At 41.7% G+C, this 18,338-nt stretch overlaps 1 protein-coding gene across 15 annotated transcripts in view; it reads left to right on the forward strand.

Annotated features, from left to right (window-relative positions):
* The window catches only part of rapgef2 (Rap guanine nucleotide exchange factor (GEF) 2), a 142,576-nt gene that overhangs the window by 77,753 nt on the left and 46,485 nt on the right, over positions 1 to 18,338 (forward strand). For all 15 annotated transcript variants that reach the window (XM_034689712.1, XM_034689722.1, XM_034689721.1 and 12 more), the window contains 2 exons: positions 545 to 620; positions 4,468 to 4,635. In XM_034689712.1, the coding sequence (XP_034545603.1) occupies positions 545 to 620; positions 4,468 to 4,635 (244 nt within the window). The remainder of the gene's footprint in view (positions 1 to 544; positions 621 to 4,467; positions 4,636 to 18,338) is intronic.

The raw sequence follows: 18,338 nt of genomic DNA on the forward strand, positions 1-18,338 counted from the left end.
AGATGTTAAAAATAACAAACAAGGAAGTCCTTGTGTGTGTGCATCGAGGGCGAAGTCGGACAAAGACTCCTTTCTCACAAGACTCACAAGTTGAATCTCCTCATTCTCAGAATTTCCATGGGTGCAGCTCCGCTTTGAGACATTTTAGTCTGTGCTGCTTTTAATATCTTCCCCCAATGAGGTCCCCCTCCTCATTAGGAGCGAGGCGTACTGTACGAAACTGTGATGTCACGAAAGTGGACTTTTCCAGAGGCGGGTGTTTCCCTTCAGGTGGGAGTGGTGATAGCTGAAAGGAGGAACTGTCCACTGAATGCTGCTCTGTTCAACATTTTCATACAGATATTCCATGCTGCATATTTCAGATGTTGGGCAAAGGGTTATCTCTGTCTGTGCTTCTCTGGCATCACTGTGAGGCATGTATGTAGAGACTGTCAGTGTGGAGAAACGCTTTAAGAGGAATTTTGTGCTTCTAATGTGTAAACATTGAATTCTCAGAAGTTATTTTTCTCATCATTTTGTTCTTTTTTTTTTTGTCTCTGTCCAGTTTTGGGAAGCGATCAGCGGGCAGCCTTCGACGCGGATGTGAGTGTATCGTCCTGGAGCCATCAGAGATGATTGTGGTGAGTCCTTTTTTTGAGCTTTTAGCACAACAGTGTCAGAGGTAACACCTCATACACACAAACACTAACTCACCACATAAAGTACTCAACAAAATAATGTGTTTCTCATGTGACAAAGGTTGTTTCTGTTTTAAAACCACAGTGGAATTGAAGGAAATAACAGGATAACACAGAATTTATGCACATTTAAACACCCAGAAAAGTTTACCTCCACCTTTAAACCAATTTCAAACATCCAGCTCACATATTTGTAAACCTGTCTTAGGGGGAATGTTAGTGTTCTTTACTTCTGTATGATAATTCCAGTGTATAAAATCCCATTCACCTGTTTCCTTATCTAAAATGAGTTTTGAGGCTTCAGGTAAACCAGCCTTGCTCCAGCTCGTAAAGACAGTCTAGCTGTCTATAACGTTAGCATACCAGAAAATTACAAAGACTATTGATCAGGTAATTTCTTCATGCAACAAGCGTGAGCTCAACCATCTGGGTCACCGGTCCAGCAGCTGCAGTATGGACTAACATCCTTGAGAGTCAACCCTTTGAAGTTTGGTGCTAATCTGTGTGAGTGCCACCTATTGACATTTCATCCCAGCTTTAAAGCACAGCTGTATTTAACTGTGTCTTTGCTGGAGTCCTTCCAGTATGTGCGAGGTTGTCTGAGTCCAAGGCTGTTAGAAACTCTGACCCAGTTTTATGGTAAATCAAATTGTTGGCTCGTTGGAGAGGTTTGCCGAGAACAAATCGTTCCCGTCTCGGAGGGGCACAGGCGCAGAGAGGTAACAGCACAATTCGATCATGTGTTGAGCAGAAGCCCTCTGTAGACTGCAGGTCAGAGCACATGCAGTTCAAGTGATGAAGGATGGCTGTGTGCTGGAATAAAACAAGGTGATGTGTAAATCCAAGAACAGCTGATGTGCAACTTCATATTCTATTCATGTAGAGATGGACTTAGAATAAGGAGACCTTGATGCTAAAAAAAATAACAGTATATAGAAGTTTATCAGAGCAAAGACAAATTTTACTACTCTCATGTTTTGAGATGTTTTTTTATTTTCATTTGTGGCTCTTTCAGTGGAAAGGTGTGAAGAAATCACAATGATAGGTTTAATCCAAGCGGCAACCTCCGGTCTCAAAATATGAAGCCCATGGAAGTGTTATAAACTGCAGTTCAATGAGCGTCCACTTGAGGCTGGCTGCAGAAACACAACAGTTCAGAAGATATTAAGATTACGAGTTTTCCCCATTTAAGGACATGACTGACTTGACTGACAGGTGGGAACTCTAGCTATTGCCTAGGAGGCTATGTTTGGTTGAGTTCAGCATTTCCAATATGGCTCCCGCCGACAACTGGCTTCAAAACAGCGCTTCAGATACAGATGGGTGATGTCACGGATACTACGACCATTATTTATACAGTCTATGGCTTAATCACAGACTCTTTTCTTTATTGACTTATCAGCATTTTTTAAATGCCATCACTGGAATAGTAAAAATTATTCCCATATATATAACATCCCTGAAGGCCTCTTTTTAAACAGAAGTCAAAACATGGAGGCATTTAGTCTAAGATTCTACTTCAAAGGGAAAGCAACTTTCTAAAGGAGAGAAGGCCATGATCAATTGTTGGAGTAGTGGTTGAGCTTCATAAATATAAGGTTTTTAAAACTACGTCAGTAATGAGCCTCGTACACATTAGAAATCTGCAACAGTGCCATCAATACATCTTACTCACAATTTGAATATCCTGAAATGGCACAGTCAAAAAAAGGCAACCATTCTTTACTAACACCATTGCACATTTTTAACCCTACAAGCGGAGATTTGAATTCAGTCTGTATCACACTTAATTTGAATTGAAGAATTGAGTTGGGCCTTCTCATAGTAGAAGAATATAAAGTATATAAGACAAAAGGAAACCTGATTTTTAAACTATGTATTGGGTCCTGTCGTGGATTTGACAGCTGAAGAGAGACTGTGCATTGACGAGTCTGGGTTAGATATGGCTCAAAGGGTCAAGGCCAGGAGTCAAACTTATGATAAGTCCATCAAGGACTTTAGTCTGTGTATGTAGGGCACCTACTCCAACATCTGAGCTGAACTGTAACCTCAAAAACGAGTCTATTTTTACAGTTGAAGTCACGCTTGCTGCATCAAGTTAACTTCCATAAATCAATCCTCAGACAGACTCATCATGAAATACTTTTTCAAATAGAACCACATTACTTGGAATTTAATCAGGAACATACAGACTTAAAGATACACATGAAACTCCAGTACTTCTTTTGTCTATGTGTTTCAGGACACAGCGTTCTGTCGGACAGCGAACAAAGCTGAGCAAATATTTTGACTACTTAGGCCTTCAGGACTGCACACACTGAGGAAAGTGAAGCAAATACATAACCACTTTCAACGCTGAATGACCGTTCTGTGCCTTTTATATCATTTTTGTTTCCTGCAGAGCACACCTCAACCTTAAATGCAACACATGCATGTACTTGCACGTTCATCATTAGACATCCCTGGCACATAATAATCCACACTTTGCAATCATTCTTGAAGGAACACTTGAAATGGAGCCCACATCTTGTCAGTGTAATAACAGCTGGTTTGTGCAGCCCTTGCAGTCGAAGAAGATCTCTCCACTCTCTCACATGCTGTAATTGCTGTGTCTCCGTGTATATGCATCTTAGAAGGGGGGGCTCTCTGTAAACTGAGCTTGTATCAGTTACACACAAACCCCTCTGTAATAACACCCTCTGCTCTGCTCGCCGCAGACACTCTCTGGCCTTTCACTGTAATAGGTGCCAAGCCACCCTGTAATCACTGAGGAGGGCTGTGTGCTGGGACACAGATACACATAGATTAAGCCTTGCTTTAAGATTTAGCAGCACACTGAAGAGATGCACACATGCACTCAACGACATGAGGAGGAAAAAATAAGCCGTCTATGCATCCCAAAACACCGAATGCATGCACACGCCGCTCTGAGATTCGCAATTAGACACACAATCACACTTATGCTCTCACTCACACTCGCACACAGCTCCCCTGCCGTTGTCATGGCAGCACTTGGTACGGCAGAGGGAGATTTTAGTGTTGTAATCCCAAAGGCTGAGCGCTGTGAAATGTGAAGCCGCAGTGAAAGTAGCGAGAGTGAGGAACGGGGTCCAAAAAGAGAGAAACAACAAACAGAAGATGAAGTATGTCGTTCCATCATGACCCACAAATTGGTCCCATTAAAGTAACCAGAACTGTAAATGTGACTTCACTGCTCCATGTGTTGTTGAGGCTTTCACTTGGAAATTGTGCTTTTCCATCTTTCCTCCCTCATTAAAAATGGAAACATGGATTTGATCTTGTTTGAACGTGTAATTTCAGTGTGCTTAAAAGCTTTAACAGAGAGCTGAGAGACTCCATGTCTTCTGCACATCTCTCCTTTCCCTCCATCACTCTCTCTTTCTGTTTATCACCATCTGTCAATCAGCTCTCCATCCTCCTCTGCCTCTCTCTTCCTCTTTGACACTAGCCTGATCACTCAGCTGTGTGCTCTCTCTCTCTCCTCTCTCTGTTTCTCTTTTTGTGTTTCGAGCACCCTTTGACGTAGGTGTGCATGGTGCAGCCTACACACACTTCTATTTTTACGCAATAAGGGGCGGGAGGCAGGGAGGATGTGGAGGAGGTGGAGGAGGAATCAGAGAGAGAGTATAGGAGGGTGTTTTTTTTGTTTTTTTTTTGAGGATGTGTGAGTGTTTTGAGGGGGAGGAGGAGTAGGGAAGGGCGTGAATGAAAACCAAGACAGTCACTCCCCCCCTCTCTCTGCCTCCCTCTTCCTCCCTATCGTTTGCAGGTGGACTATATGGATGAAAATGAGGAGTACTTTCAGCGGCAAGCCTCGCACAGACAGTCTCGCCGGCGCTTTCGGAAGATCAACCAGAAAGGGGAGCGGCAGACAATCATCGACACCGTGGATCCGTACCCCGCCGGAAAGCCGCCCATAGCCCGGGGATACCACACGGTGAGTTTCACGATGGATTCAAGCTACAGCTCTGTGTTTACCCCTGCTGTGGTGCATCGCTCTGCGCTCCTGAGGCGGCAAAGTGTCACTCTTTCACTGCTGTGTGTGTGTGTGTGTGTGTGTGTGTGTGTGTGTGGTGCTGCTGCTGCTTTTAAAATCTGTCATGCAGATCTTAGTTGTGTAGCTGGGATATTTGTGTGGCCTCATCTGATCCTCTGTTGTGAGTTTTTGTGTGTTTTGATGTCCCGGGTAAAAGCTCCCTTTGAGTTTGTCTTCCTAATCCTTCCCCTGAGTTTCCTCCCTGTAGTGGTTAATTGTTGTTTCCCTTCTTTGCTAAATGAAAGTTCCTGTGTGTGTGTGTGTGGTTGTGTGTGTGGTTGTGTGTGTGGATTGTTTGTTGCTTCTGAGGGCCTTTGGGTGTTGATTCCCCCTCTTTGTGATCAGTGTTTGTAGTTTGGTTGAGCATCCTTAATCCTGTAGTGTCTCTGCTCTCCCTGAGTTCTCAAAGGCTTGTTTGTCTGTGCTTGTTTAGGTCGTTGATTGCTCCTCTGTTAAGAGCTTTTAATTCTTATCAACAATGTTTGCTGCTCAGCTGTCTCTCCTCATCAATGCATATCTTCAGTTCCTGTCTTCTGTTGTCTCTTCAGCATATTTCAAAGCAAAGTGGAGATGCACAAAGTCAACTGGCTGCTCTCCAAAACTTTTCTAATGTGTATTTTCCTGTTTTGGTCATTAAGCTTAAAAAAATCACTTCTTATGTTTTGGTGGGTTGCTCCCAACCAAGGGATGAAGACCCAGCAAAGGGTTGGAGATGAATGTAAAGAGTAGTGATGATTTGTGAGGTAGACAAAACTCTGCTAACCAAGCTGTCACCATTTCATGCCATTTTCAATCATTGAATTCTGTACGGTAAGTGAGTTCACAGCTTTTCATCAGTCACTGCAAGAAAATCCAACTCCATCGTACTGCTCATAGTTTTTATTACATGTCTCATGATGCATCCCTTATCATTCAATCAATCAATCTTTACTTATATCGCACCAAATCACAACAAACATTATCTCAAGACACTTTTAAAAACATAGCAGGTCTAGACCATACTCTATGTCAAATAATGGGCCCAACACCAAGACAGGATAAGATCCAGTCATACCCCACCTTAATCCACCATGAGCATTGCACCTCGCAGTATTCAGCTAGTTACAGCAGCGAGGAAAAACTTCCTTTAACAGGCAGAAACCTCGAGCAGAACCAGACTCATGTTAGACAGCCATCTGCCTCGACCGAGTTGGGTCTGGAAAGAGGGATAGATGAATAATGTAGAAGGTTTTTAGCACAGGGTAATCTGAGTTACAAATATATATATATATATAAAACATTATAAACATTGAAGCTCTTAAAAGTAGAGCAGACTTTTATAGACTTTTTAAAATCATCATTTATATTTGATAATGCTCCTGAACGACACTTAACTCTGTCAGCTTATGGAAGGATGGATGCTTAAGTGAACATGGCATGTTAGCAGACAGTTCTGACTGATAGGATGAACAATGTCAGCAGTAATGTGTCTAACAGTGCAAAGACTCATCAAATCACAGTGCCATATTTGTGGAGGAGTGTTGACTCTCTTCATGTGAAGGGATTCGACTCCAGCAGAGGAAGAGTTTCCCCTCTGTGCTCTCTTTCCCTGGGAACAGGAGGCAAAGCATTTTCACACTAATGATGCAAATACCCAGCGTGCAGATTTTACACACAGCTTTTCCTTTTCTGCACAACTTCACTGCATTCCCTTCATTCCTGGCGCTCCCTCGGGGGTTCTGTCAGTGTACTGAGTTCTTCTTGGAACATCGTGCTGTAAAAAAAAAGAAAGAGAGGCAAACGTCATCGTCCTCCTGCCCCACCCTGATTCCTAAATATAGACTCTCTGTGTTTTTACTTTCAAAAGACCGCACTGAACTTTCTCATGGCCCAACATCTCCCGTCACACACTCGACTCTCCTCGCTCCAGCGCCATTCCTGTGGGAAGGGATGGAGCCGGTGCCATGGCAACCAGCAGTCCCAAATGGGCTCTGCTTGAGTGCACTCAGAAGTACAGTAGGGAAGGGAGCTAAGTTAGCAGGAGCGCAGAATGCCGCTGCTGCTGCTGCTCTGCTGCTCTGCTGCTGAAGGAGGGGTGGAGGAGAGCACAGCGACACAGGAGCTGAATCTGGGCGGATGCTAAGCTGACATAGTAAGCTAATCTCCAGCTTTTAGCATGCCAGGCAGCGCTCAGTCTTTCCTCCACCCTACCCCGAGGCGTATTTAGGAGGCGAGAAATGCACCGAGGAGAAACTTTGGATTGAAGAAAGGAAATCTTTCCAGCAGGCAAGGTTTTTATTCAGCTTAGTCACTCCTCTGAAGGCTGATGTGATGCTAGGAATGTAAACATCGAGGATGCACTTAACTGGAGGTTTAAAGGTCCTTCAATCTGTGATGGACTGTAGAAAATCTGTTTCCTTTGTGAGAGTGATGTTTAATTTCATTGTAGATTATTTGGTTGTTTACTTTGTGAAATGGTTTAAGATGGGAAAGGTGCCTATCACTATTTGCAGAGCTGGAATAATCATGTATGTTCAACCAAAGCCCAGAAGATAGATAGTGGATGTCATTTTTTATTAAAAGGAGCTGCAGCCAGACCTGTTTTGCTATTATTGCTTCATAAGTGACTTTATGTATTAATTGAGACTAACTATTCTACCTTGATTGCTGTAAGTTGATTAATTGTCTAGGTGCACTTATCAGCACTTGACTTTAATTCAATAATAATCTAAGGGCCTGTGCCTTTTTTCAACACTGAACCTGCCTGTTAGCCAAAAAAGCATTTTCTAGTTCACAAAGCTCGGGCACAAGAGCACCACAGGCTGCACTGCAGAGCAAACAGGGTCACTGTGTTGTTTGCATACATTTAAATGAACCATTGAATTGATTTGGAGCAAAAGAGGCCTCTTTCTATGCAAATTAGTCTCATTGCAGATAACACTTAACTCACTAACACCAGTGCTAACTACGTAAGCATATTGCATTCATGTGAGGAAAAAAAAAAATCTGCTGTTTTTCTGAATTGACGAGTAATTGGGAGGCCTACCTGAAAATCAACAGCTGCAAAGTCCTCAGCTGCCTGCGCAATGTGTTGGCAAGGTAATAACAAAACCATCTCTGTTACTTGGAGGCACTATTATATCTCAATGTTTTAAACCCAAAGCAAAGTAAAACTGGATTGAACTGAACAACCGGGGCATGTTTACTTCCTTGTGTGGCCTTGAGGTGCTAATAGGATTTTACTATAGTGGTATGTCGTTAATTCAGAAACAGAGCAGAGATTTTTTTATTTACAAAAACTTTTCTCATAATTCAGAGATAGATTACTTGTTAAGTCAGAAAGACAGAGCAGAATGTTTTATTATTATTCAGAAAAACAGAATACTTTCTCATAATTCAGAGATAATTAACGCGTTGAATCAGAAATTCTGAGATAATTAACTTGTTAATAAAAAAAAAATGAAAGAGCAGAATGTTTTTATTTTTTCATGTGAATGCAATACGCTTCCATAGATAACAGCCAATCACAGTTAGAGTTAAATTTGTAATGTCTGCTGAGAGCTGCTGGTGTAAACGCTGGAGTATTTGCAAGTGTTGTCAAAGTTACTGCTACTGCTCTGGCTAAGTGCTAACAGAGAGATATGGTTTCCCATTTGGAAAGAGATAAAAGATTATTCTTATCGTGAAAAAGGAGAGTTGAGCTCTTCTTTTAAAACTTAATAGCTAAGATCAGTGTGTGAGAGCATCCTGACATGTGACACATCAATGCCAGACGACCCTCCGTGCTGAAATAAGCCCCGGATCGCTAACGCTTTGCCAACGGCCGTCATGTTGGCGGGAGATTGTTCTGCGAGTCCAAGGTCTCATGTTGGATCCCGGCGTGTCTGCGAACAGCTGTTGTCCCTGAGCAACTCTCTGAACAAAGCTCAGTCATTGTGAGTTCCTCTGGAGACTAGTGCCAGTTAATACCTAAAATATAGATGTAATGCTAACCCAGGAGTGGAGCTCCCACTGGGACTGCTGACACACACACAGCTCCCCCACTCTCCAGCACCATCTGATGCAGAGCTATTATCTGTATGAAGAGAGGATTATTGGGTTCAGATGCATTTCTAGTTATTTATTGAACATGTAAACAGGGAGAGTGACCTTAGAACAGAATACATGCAAAGAAATAGCTTCCTCTAGACATGTTGGGACCAAAACTTGAACTTGTATGACTTTGAATTATTAAATAAGATGCTTTAGATGCATATAGTGTTTTTTGCTGATTAGATTGATAGCCAATTGGCCAGTTGGTTTGATTTTGGTAGTATAGACATGTAAACATATAGCATGTTTCAAATTCTACAGCATTTCTTTTTATGATATTATTGTAGTTGCTGTAACGTTTGTTGTGTGTTAGCAGCTCATTGCCTCAGGGTGTGAAAAGTTGGCAAATGTTCTTCTTGTTTTGTGATTCAGACATTTAATCTTGAAAGGCTCTTCCTTGACCCTTCCTTCACCCTCTCAGATAGTTTCATTCTTAAAAATCCTGCCAGTAGCTTCCCTAATCCTTCTGACAGAGACACAAACAAAGCACCAACAACATTATCTCCTCAGCCGAGGTAACAATAGTGAGACTCAGACAGTGTGGGGTGAGAGATTAAGTGGGATAGTCAAATTATGATGGGTTTTTTTTTAGTAATCTTTCAATATCTGCCAACAGTCTCATGAACATTCAGCTTATTGTTGTTGGGTTGACTGTAGACGCTCTGAGCTTGAGTTCTTGTAGCCTTTGAGGTTGATCACAGAACATCACCAGAAGATAGGTAGATGTGTGTCTAACATGAGTCTGGTTCTGCTCGAGGTTTCTGCCTGTTAAAGGAAGTTGCCGCTCTAACTTGCTAAATACTGCATCGTGCATACTCATGGTGGATTAAGATGAGATCAGACAGAGTCCTGTCTGTAAGATGGGACTGATTCGACATTGATCTGATGGTCTACTGCAGAGTCTGTCCATGGCTTCCCAAATCTCTCACGAGTCTGATGGTGGAACGCGCCACAAATCCCCTGCATCCCACCTCCACTGGATAGACTTTGGTGTTCCTACCACGTTGTTTCACTTCTGCCACCAACTCTGTTGAAGAAGCCTACAAGCGTAAGAAACTCTGTTGCATGAGTCTAACACGAGTCTGGTTCTGCTCAAGGTTTCTGCCTGTTAAAGGAAGTTGCCGCTCTAACTTGCTAAATACTGCATCGTGCATACTCATGGTGGATTAAGATGAGATCAGACAGAGTCCTGTCTGTAAGATGGGACTGATTCGACATTGATCTGATGGTCTACTGCAGAGTCTGTCCATGGCTTCCCAAATCTCTCAGAAGTCTGATGGTGGAACGCGCCACAAATCCCCTGCATCCCACCTCCACTGGAGAGACTTTGGTGTTCCTACCACGTTGTTTCACTTCTGCCGCCAACTCTGTGCAACAGAGTTTCTTACGCTTGTAGGCTTCTTCCACAGAGACCTCCCATGGGACCGTTAGCTCTACAGTGAACCTTCAGCACAGGGGACCAAAGAACCAGTTCTAGCCTAAAGTTGTTGGGGGGCTATTTTCAGGTGGAAAGGTTTACTGCTGCCCGATATCCACCACCATCTTCCAGTCACGGGCCCTGCTTAGGTGCCCTGGTTCTGGCTTGGTGGAGCGATTTTCAGGCCTTTCCTGTCCACTTCGGATGAATATTACTTTGTGATATTTTTGGGACTGGATCTTATCCTGTCTTGATGTTGGGTATTTGTTAATAATACAACATAGAGTACAGTCTAGACCTGCTCTGTTTGTTGTGATTTGGCGCTATATAAAAAAAGATTGATTGATGATAACACATCCAATCAGTTGTTGTGTACTCAAAGGATCGTACTTTTTTTAATCCACTTCAGTGTGTCAGTATGTTCATGTACTGGTTAGTAAGGCGTTTTAATGTGCCCTAACCAATCGCCACTATGATTGGCGAGTGGTTAGGACCCCAGCTTCCAATCGCCACTACCATGGTTGAAAATCACAGGTGTCTTATAAGCTGGGTTAACGCTCTTACTTAAACGTCTTAATCAAATAAATATGTTAATCTAAGAGTTATCGTCATCAGTCAGTCAATTCAACTTTTACGGGAGCTTCAGTCTCCTCCATTGGGCCATTTTTCGGACACCGTTCTTCTCACTCTGTCACAGTAAGATTGATACGCTCTTTCTTTATCACTCCTGTAAACTTGTGATTGACTTGCTTGTTTTTACAATGGGAGAACTGGCAGCCTGTGAATCACTGAAAAAATGTAAAATGCCAGAATATCGGCAGCCATCAGAGGAGAATTTATTCACAACTCAGGGCAGAGTTGTGCTTCAGCTTCTGTCTGTTTTACGGCCCCAGAGTTCATTACAATAATGCAGGCTCCTCGTGTTTGGGTTAGTGCTTCAAGAGAGAGAGAGAGAGAGAGAGAGAGAGAGAGAGAGAGAGAGAGAGAGAGAGAGAGAGAGAGAGAGAGAGAGAGAGAGAGAGAGAGAGAGAGAGAGAGAGAGAGAGAGAGAGAGAGAGAGAGAGAGAGAGAGAGAGAGAGAGAGAGAGAGAGAGAGAGAGAGAGAGAGAGAGAGAGAGAGAGAGAGAGAGAGTGAGAGAGAGAGAGAGAGACTGACCTTTGCAATATTTCTGAGGTGAAAGATGGCAGCTTTTAGCTTTACTCCTGAGGCGCTGCGCAGATTTATTATCAAAGTTAAAAACCACACGTAATACTGAGGATTAAAATCTCCTTTGATTTACGGTGTGATGTAAGAAAGCCCTTCATGTCTGAGAAACACCAGCCAAGTTGTATTTCTCTGTATCTCAAGGACGTTACGCTCTTATTCCATCAAACTTCTGCAAATAATGTTGATTTTACTTTACGATTCTGACTGATCCTCTCATTTTACATCACATCCTTTTTTAAAATAAGCTTTGATTTGTAGCTTTCTGTTTTTAAAGAAGAGGTCCAGCAATGTAAACACCAAAGGATCTAGATACATATATAAAAATACATATATAAAAGAACAATCCATTGTGCGTGGTTGTGCGTGGTTGTGTCTTGGATAAAGCAGAGTAAAGGAGGACAGTGTTTAGGATTCAACACATGTCTCCTGTGTGCTCGGAGCAGTGAGTTAACACTTAGATGCCTTGTTCCGAAAAGACACTCAGTATTTCTAGCATCTCTCTCTCTCTCTCTCTCTCTCTCTCTCTCTCTCTCTCACACACACATTCACACACTTGATCTTTCTATATTCTCCCTTGCTAAGACTCACAATCCCCCTTTCTCACACTTGCACTTTATCTCACACTCTATCTTCTCCTCCATCATCAACAGCACACAAACACTGATCTTTCACTCAGCCACTTGCTATTGTCTTTGTGCAGATTCTGCCTCTGATATGAAATGTTGATGTGACTGCTGTGAGCGCTACACCCCTGATTTTATCAAAAACACCTTGTCATGAATTCCAAATCTCTTTTTTTTTTACATTAGCTTTTTAACTCTCTCCTCTCCGCTCCTGAACACCCCCTCAGACGCTCTGAGCAGATGAGTAATACTCCTCCTCTGGGTTTACTCAGTGGCCAGTGAGGCATCAAAGGCCCCAAACAGCTGTTCTATAATTATACAAGCTGCAGGAGGCAGACAATCAATACCCCTCTCACCCCTTCCATCCACCCGGGCGGCCTGACGGTTAGCAAGGCCGCCCTGTAATCAGAAGGTCGCAGGTTTAATCCCCGAAACGGCTAAAGTGTCCATCAGCCATCGCGTGCTCTGTTGGAGTGTCCTTGACAGTCACATTGCTCACTCATTTACTGACCGTTTTAATTGCTTTAAGGTATTTATGGAAGGTGAGTAATGCAGATAAGGATGGTTACAGTGTCGGATTGAGAGCTATGGAATGTAGAAAGTTATGTCCATCCTTCAGCAGAAATAAACATGTTTACAGCCAAGCACAAATCAAGGTTTTGGTCTCTATACCTGGTTTCTTTATTCATGACAAATTTGTAAGGATGAGTTTGTATATAACTCACATGTTTGATTATATTGGGTTGGACTTAATTAGGCATGATAACCAATCAATCAATCTTTATTTGTATAGCGCCAAATCACAACAAATTTTATCTTAAGACTCTTTCCAAACAGAGCAGGTCTAGACCGTACTCTATGTTCTATTATTAACAAAGACCCAACATCAAGACAGGATAAGATCCAGTCCCATCTTACAGACAGGACTCAGTCTGATCCAAGTGGCATCCTCCAGTCTAAAAACATGAGTCCACTGCAGTTCATCAAGGATCCGCTTGAGGCTGGCTCCGGAAGTACTAGAAACCACATACACACCAATTAAAAAAACGATGTTTACAGCAGAAAAAAACATGTATAGCTCATTTCTGTACGGAGGGTGAATTATTTCATAACGCTGCAAATTCAAAGATATTGAGATTACGAGTCTTCCAATGAGAGGCACAGCTGACTTGATTGACAGGCAGGAACACTGTAGCTGTTGGCTAGTATACTGAAAGCCCGCCTAAAAAATAGAAGTCTTGCAAATCTGATCCGTTGCATTCTGACCTGCCAGATCAGAGATGCAGCTGGAAGGCAACGGAGCAGATCCAGTGGAAGTTAACACATTGACTAGAATAGTAACCTATCAGATGCGGTGCAGTGACGGAGCTGTGGAATTTGGCTGTGAGAGCTCCCTCCACCCTGCTCTCCTGAGGTTGTCCCAGAGGTTTTAAAGTTAATTTATGAACGATAAAGTGATTCTTAAAACCTCTACATATTGCATCCTATAATTGGAGTCTTAGTTTGTGTTTCGAGGTCAAAAATGTCCAGCAGTGGTAACGAGAGGGTTCAGGAGTTAAAGTGATCTGCTCAAGAATCTGCAGGCCTGCTGAAGAGAACAATGTGTGTCCCTGCTCTGCTACCTGTCCTTGAATCAGAGCTCTGAGAAAGTAGAATTTTCGCCTTGTGCTGAAGTGCTGAATCTTGTAAGAAGGCTGAAGCAATCTTTGTTTTTGACATGAGTCAATCTTTTCAGCACCATAAGAAAATGACTGCACACCTAAACACTCTGTGAACTTAACGCTCAGGTCAAAGCAGCAGCAGCATAAAAACATGAGGAGCTAATCATAGTTTTATTCTCACAGGTACAAAGTTACATTTACAAAGTTGGAGTGTCTTTAGGCAGGTTGTGGGATGCTGCCACCTTCACTATCTGTCTAACATGTTTTCTTTTCACTGCATTTAACCACACCCTTCCAGCTTCCACTCACTCTTCCTCACACCCTCAACTCAAGAGTGGCATGTTTGATAACTTTCATCTCCTCTTCTTCTCTCCATTGCTCTCTCTTTAACCTGGCTCCCAGGAATGCAATAAACCCCAGGTACCGTATCTATCAACACTGTTGTCTGTTGTGTTTTCTATATGTGAGTATGTGTGTGTGTGTCTGTGTATGTGTTCTGCTTTCTCTAGCTGTCTGTGTTTGTGTTTCTGCTGCTGGGTTTTATCTGCGTCTGTTCCCCATTTGTCGTATCAGTAGCTGCTGCTGCTCGACTTCCTTAATAAATACCTTCCATTTGCTGATAAAGAGGGAAGCCTGCATCATGGTACTATTGTATTACTGCGGCATCAACGGCAACGTGGAGTGAATTCTTTCTCTAACAGCTCAGATAAAGAGCTCTGTCTTCTTCTTCTTCTGTGCATATCATCCTGCTTGATCTTGAAAATAAGCACGCTTGGTGGAGAGTGGACCTCATCACGGTGCTAGGTGATGACAGAGGGAGGATAAACATCGCTCTGGTGCAGCTTACGGGCCTGTAAACTGAGATAATGGTGACAATTTAGCTGATTGAGGTGCATGGGACCTCAAACTCTGCCTCTCTGCTGATGTGCTTGATAATGGTATTGACTGTCTTTAGGCTTTATGGATTATTATCATCCCTGCTCTGTGTGTGTGTGCGTGGATGTGGATCTGGTGAGTCTTGGAGACAATCTGCTGATGGTTAATGTGCTGAATGTTTGATTAAAGAGGCTCTGAGTGACATTTATGGAAGATTAAATGAACTACCATATGTGCTGCATGAGAATCAGACATTAACATGTTATTATCAGTATGTTTCAAATCAGTCAGCTCAGTATTTCTCATCATGGAGTCTGTGAGCGTGCGGGAGAGCAGAAATACGTTGCTAGAAGAGGTTGAAAAGATCAGAGCTCAAGGTGTGTTGAGCAGTCAGACCTGCTGCTGAGAAACGAGAGAGCAGGGAGAACAAACCTGCCACTCTTCAGCCGCAGAAAAAAAAAAAAAAAAAAGAGAGAGCTCCTATTTTTAGAGCTGTCCTTTGTGACAACCTGCTCTGCTTCAGCTGTGCACAGATACAAAAGCCTCAGTTTTGAATAGACATTGTGTAGGAACTGCTGCGGTGAAGGAAGAAACGGTTCATTGTACAATCTTTTGTTTTGTTTTTTTGCTCCCCTCGCTCTTCTCGCCTCGTGCATTCCTTCATGTTTTGGCGTTTGTTCGAAATTATGCAGGGGAGCTTCTTGGAGCTTCAAGTTACAATATTTTCAGTGCAGATTAGTGAGCCAAAAATGTATGCATCATTCGTTTAGTATCAAAAAGAGCAAGTACATACAGTTGTGCTCATAAGTTTACATACCCTGGCATAATTTATGGTTTCTTGGGTAGTTTCTGTTGTCATCATGATATAAAAAGAGTAATCACAGTTGTTTGATAAAAATTTTGCTTCACCCAACCACTAACCATGAGTGGAAAAAAAGTTTTTCTCCTAACATTCATATTCTCTGAAAAATGGCCAAATAAATTCTGCCAGGGTATGTAAACTTTTGAGCACAACTGTATGTTGAAGTTGCAGTCTAAATACACTGATTGAGAAGCGTTGAACCCAAGCAGCAACCTCCAGCCGTGAAAATTGAAGCCGATGGGGAAGTGTTACAAACTGCAGTTCCACTTGTGTCCACTTGAGTTCTGGCTCAGGAAGTACCGGAAACCACACACACATTAATTCAAAAAAGCTCATCTTTACAGCAGAAATAAACATGTTTACAGCCTGGTACAAAAGACAAGTGTAGTCTGGAAAGCTCATTTCTCGATCGGCACACACTGTACGGGGGGCAAATTTTTTCATAACGCTGCAATTTCAAAGATATTGAGATTACGAGTCTTCTTATGAGAGGCACAGCTGACTTGATTGACAGGAGGGAACACTGTAGCTGTTGGCTAGGAGGCTCAAAGCCCGCCTCTTTACGTCACACTAGCTCAACAGCAGAATGTTGAGTTCAACATTTCCAATATGGCTCCTGCCGCCAATTAGCTTCAAATCAGCGCTTCAGAAACAGATGGGTGTCGTCACGGATACTACGTTCATTATTTATACAGTCTATGGTTGAACCTAAGAACAGTTTAAAGTTGGGCTTTATAAATGACTTAAGGGGGCGGGGTTTGTTGGCTATGGAGTAAGGTGTGTTTCAAACAGTGCATCTTTTTCCAAAGATACCCAAACATCTTTTAAATTAAGTATAAAGAAGAAGCAGGCCCGCTGGAGAACAAAGATGGCATCAAGCTTGCAAAAATCTAAATACACCGGATCCTCAAGCACTAGGCCCAATACCTCCTCGGACTTAAGTTTTGCCAAGAGCCCGGACAAAATGACCCAACTCTCACCTGACACGAAAGAGAAGGACGTTTCAGACCTGAAGTCATAAACCCTTCTTTCTTTGAAGGCTGATATCTCAGCAGTGATAAAGTCAGAGCTAAAAAACACTCTCGCTGATGACTTTGGATTTCACTGCTTATAGTTTGTTTTTTAAAAAGTCAAAGTAACTAATAAATGACTTTAAACATTGTCAGTTTGTTATCTGTCCATTATCTCATTAATGTATTGACATTAGACCTTTAACATTATTTTGAAATCAGAACAGACCTTAATGGCTGAGGTTATTAAAGAAAGAAGCAATAGTTCATCATTTTTTTTTTTTTTTAAAAAGCTTAAAATCTGCACTTTTATTTCAGTAGAAGTGCTCTTTCTCTTTTCATTGAATGGATCACACAAGTATCCTTTGCTCTGCACCAAATACCCAAAGCAAAAATCAGTGTTTCTAGTTATAAATAGCCAGATGTCAGATGTTTGCTTTGATGAAAATAGAGCAGATATTTTTGGACATTGTGCTGCCGTTGATAATCCAGTTGAAACCGTTCATGTGAGAGTGAGAAAAGAGAGCTACTCATTTACGCCCGGCTGTGGTTAATTTCTCATCCAGGGTTCCAGGACACTCTGCCTGACATTTGATGTGCTTTTCATGTCAGTTTTGACATTCAAAGACCTTTTTGAGGGTTGAGTGTTTTTCAAAAGGCTCGACAGATGACATTTATTTCATGGTAATGAGGCTGTATGGAGAGGATAACACAGTCTGCTGTTTTTGTTGTTTGCGTGTCACTTAAATTTGATCAGAATCTCTCCTAATAAGTCATCATGAGTCTGTTTGATCCGCTCAAAGTGGAGCTAGTGTTTGACAATGCTGGAGGCAGCTGGAGATACAAGATGCTAATAACCATGCTTATTGTGCTTGTCTGTTTAGTTAAGGGTTAAAATGAGTTTTGTACGAGTCTAAAAATAGAATTTGTGGAGCTGATTGCTTCACTGGGTGCACAGTCCCATGAATGTGTGTGGATGTTGAAAGAGTGGAAAGATAAGGACATGATGAAAGACTGAGATCACAGCAGTCTGGCTCACACTTTTAAACACCCATAAAACTGAGTTCTATCTGATATTGTCCATTAGCAGCCGTGAGTAAAACGTGGAATAAAATCAACTTGATGTAATGGCATGAAGTCACATTAAGTTGCACACTGTGATGAACTGCTAAGCCATTAGCCATAAAAAAGCCATAAAAAAGGGATATCAATTGACACATCAGTTTGAGGAAGAGCACGAGCCTCACCCAGCGATCAATTTCTATCTGTCTTTGCAAACCGTAAAAAAAGACACAATGAAAAGGAGTTTAAATCCTGTGAAATGACCTCATCTCGTATCTCTCTCATCTTTAAACCATCTGTGATCATCACTGAAGCTGTGTCGTAATGAACAAGCAATAATTTGCTGGATTTAAAACTGAATTTTGCCTGAGATTTTCTTATCCCACTTCTAAATAACCTGTACAACTCCAGTGAGTACTTACTCCAGTATTCAACTCAACAAGCATGCAGCCCAAAGTGCTTCAAAAAGGAACAGAGAGACAGAGAGCAACAGAAATTGTTAAAGTAATAAAAGACAAAATAATTTTTAAAATATTTAAAGATAGAATAAAATCAATACAGTGAAATTGATAAATTAAAAAAGGGTAGAAAGAAACATTTAAAATCAGTTTAAGTTGAAAAAAGCTCAGGTAAATACAATTAATAAATATATATAAATAAATAACTGTTATAAATATATTTTAAAACAATAAGAAGAAGAAGAAAAAAAAATAATAATAATGATAATAATGATAATAATGGTAATATTTATATTTATATAGCACCTTCAAAAACAAAGGGTTACAAAGTGCTTTGACAAGCCAATCATATTTCAT

This window comes from Notolabrus celidotus, chromosome 8, assembly GCF_009762535.1.
Source record: "Notolabrus celidotus isolate fNotCel1 chromosome 8, fNotCel1.pri, whole genome shotgun sequence".
Classification (NCBI taxonomy): Eukaryota; Metazoa; Chordata; class Actinopteri; order Labriformes; family Labridae; genus Notolabrus; species Notolabrus celidotus.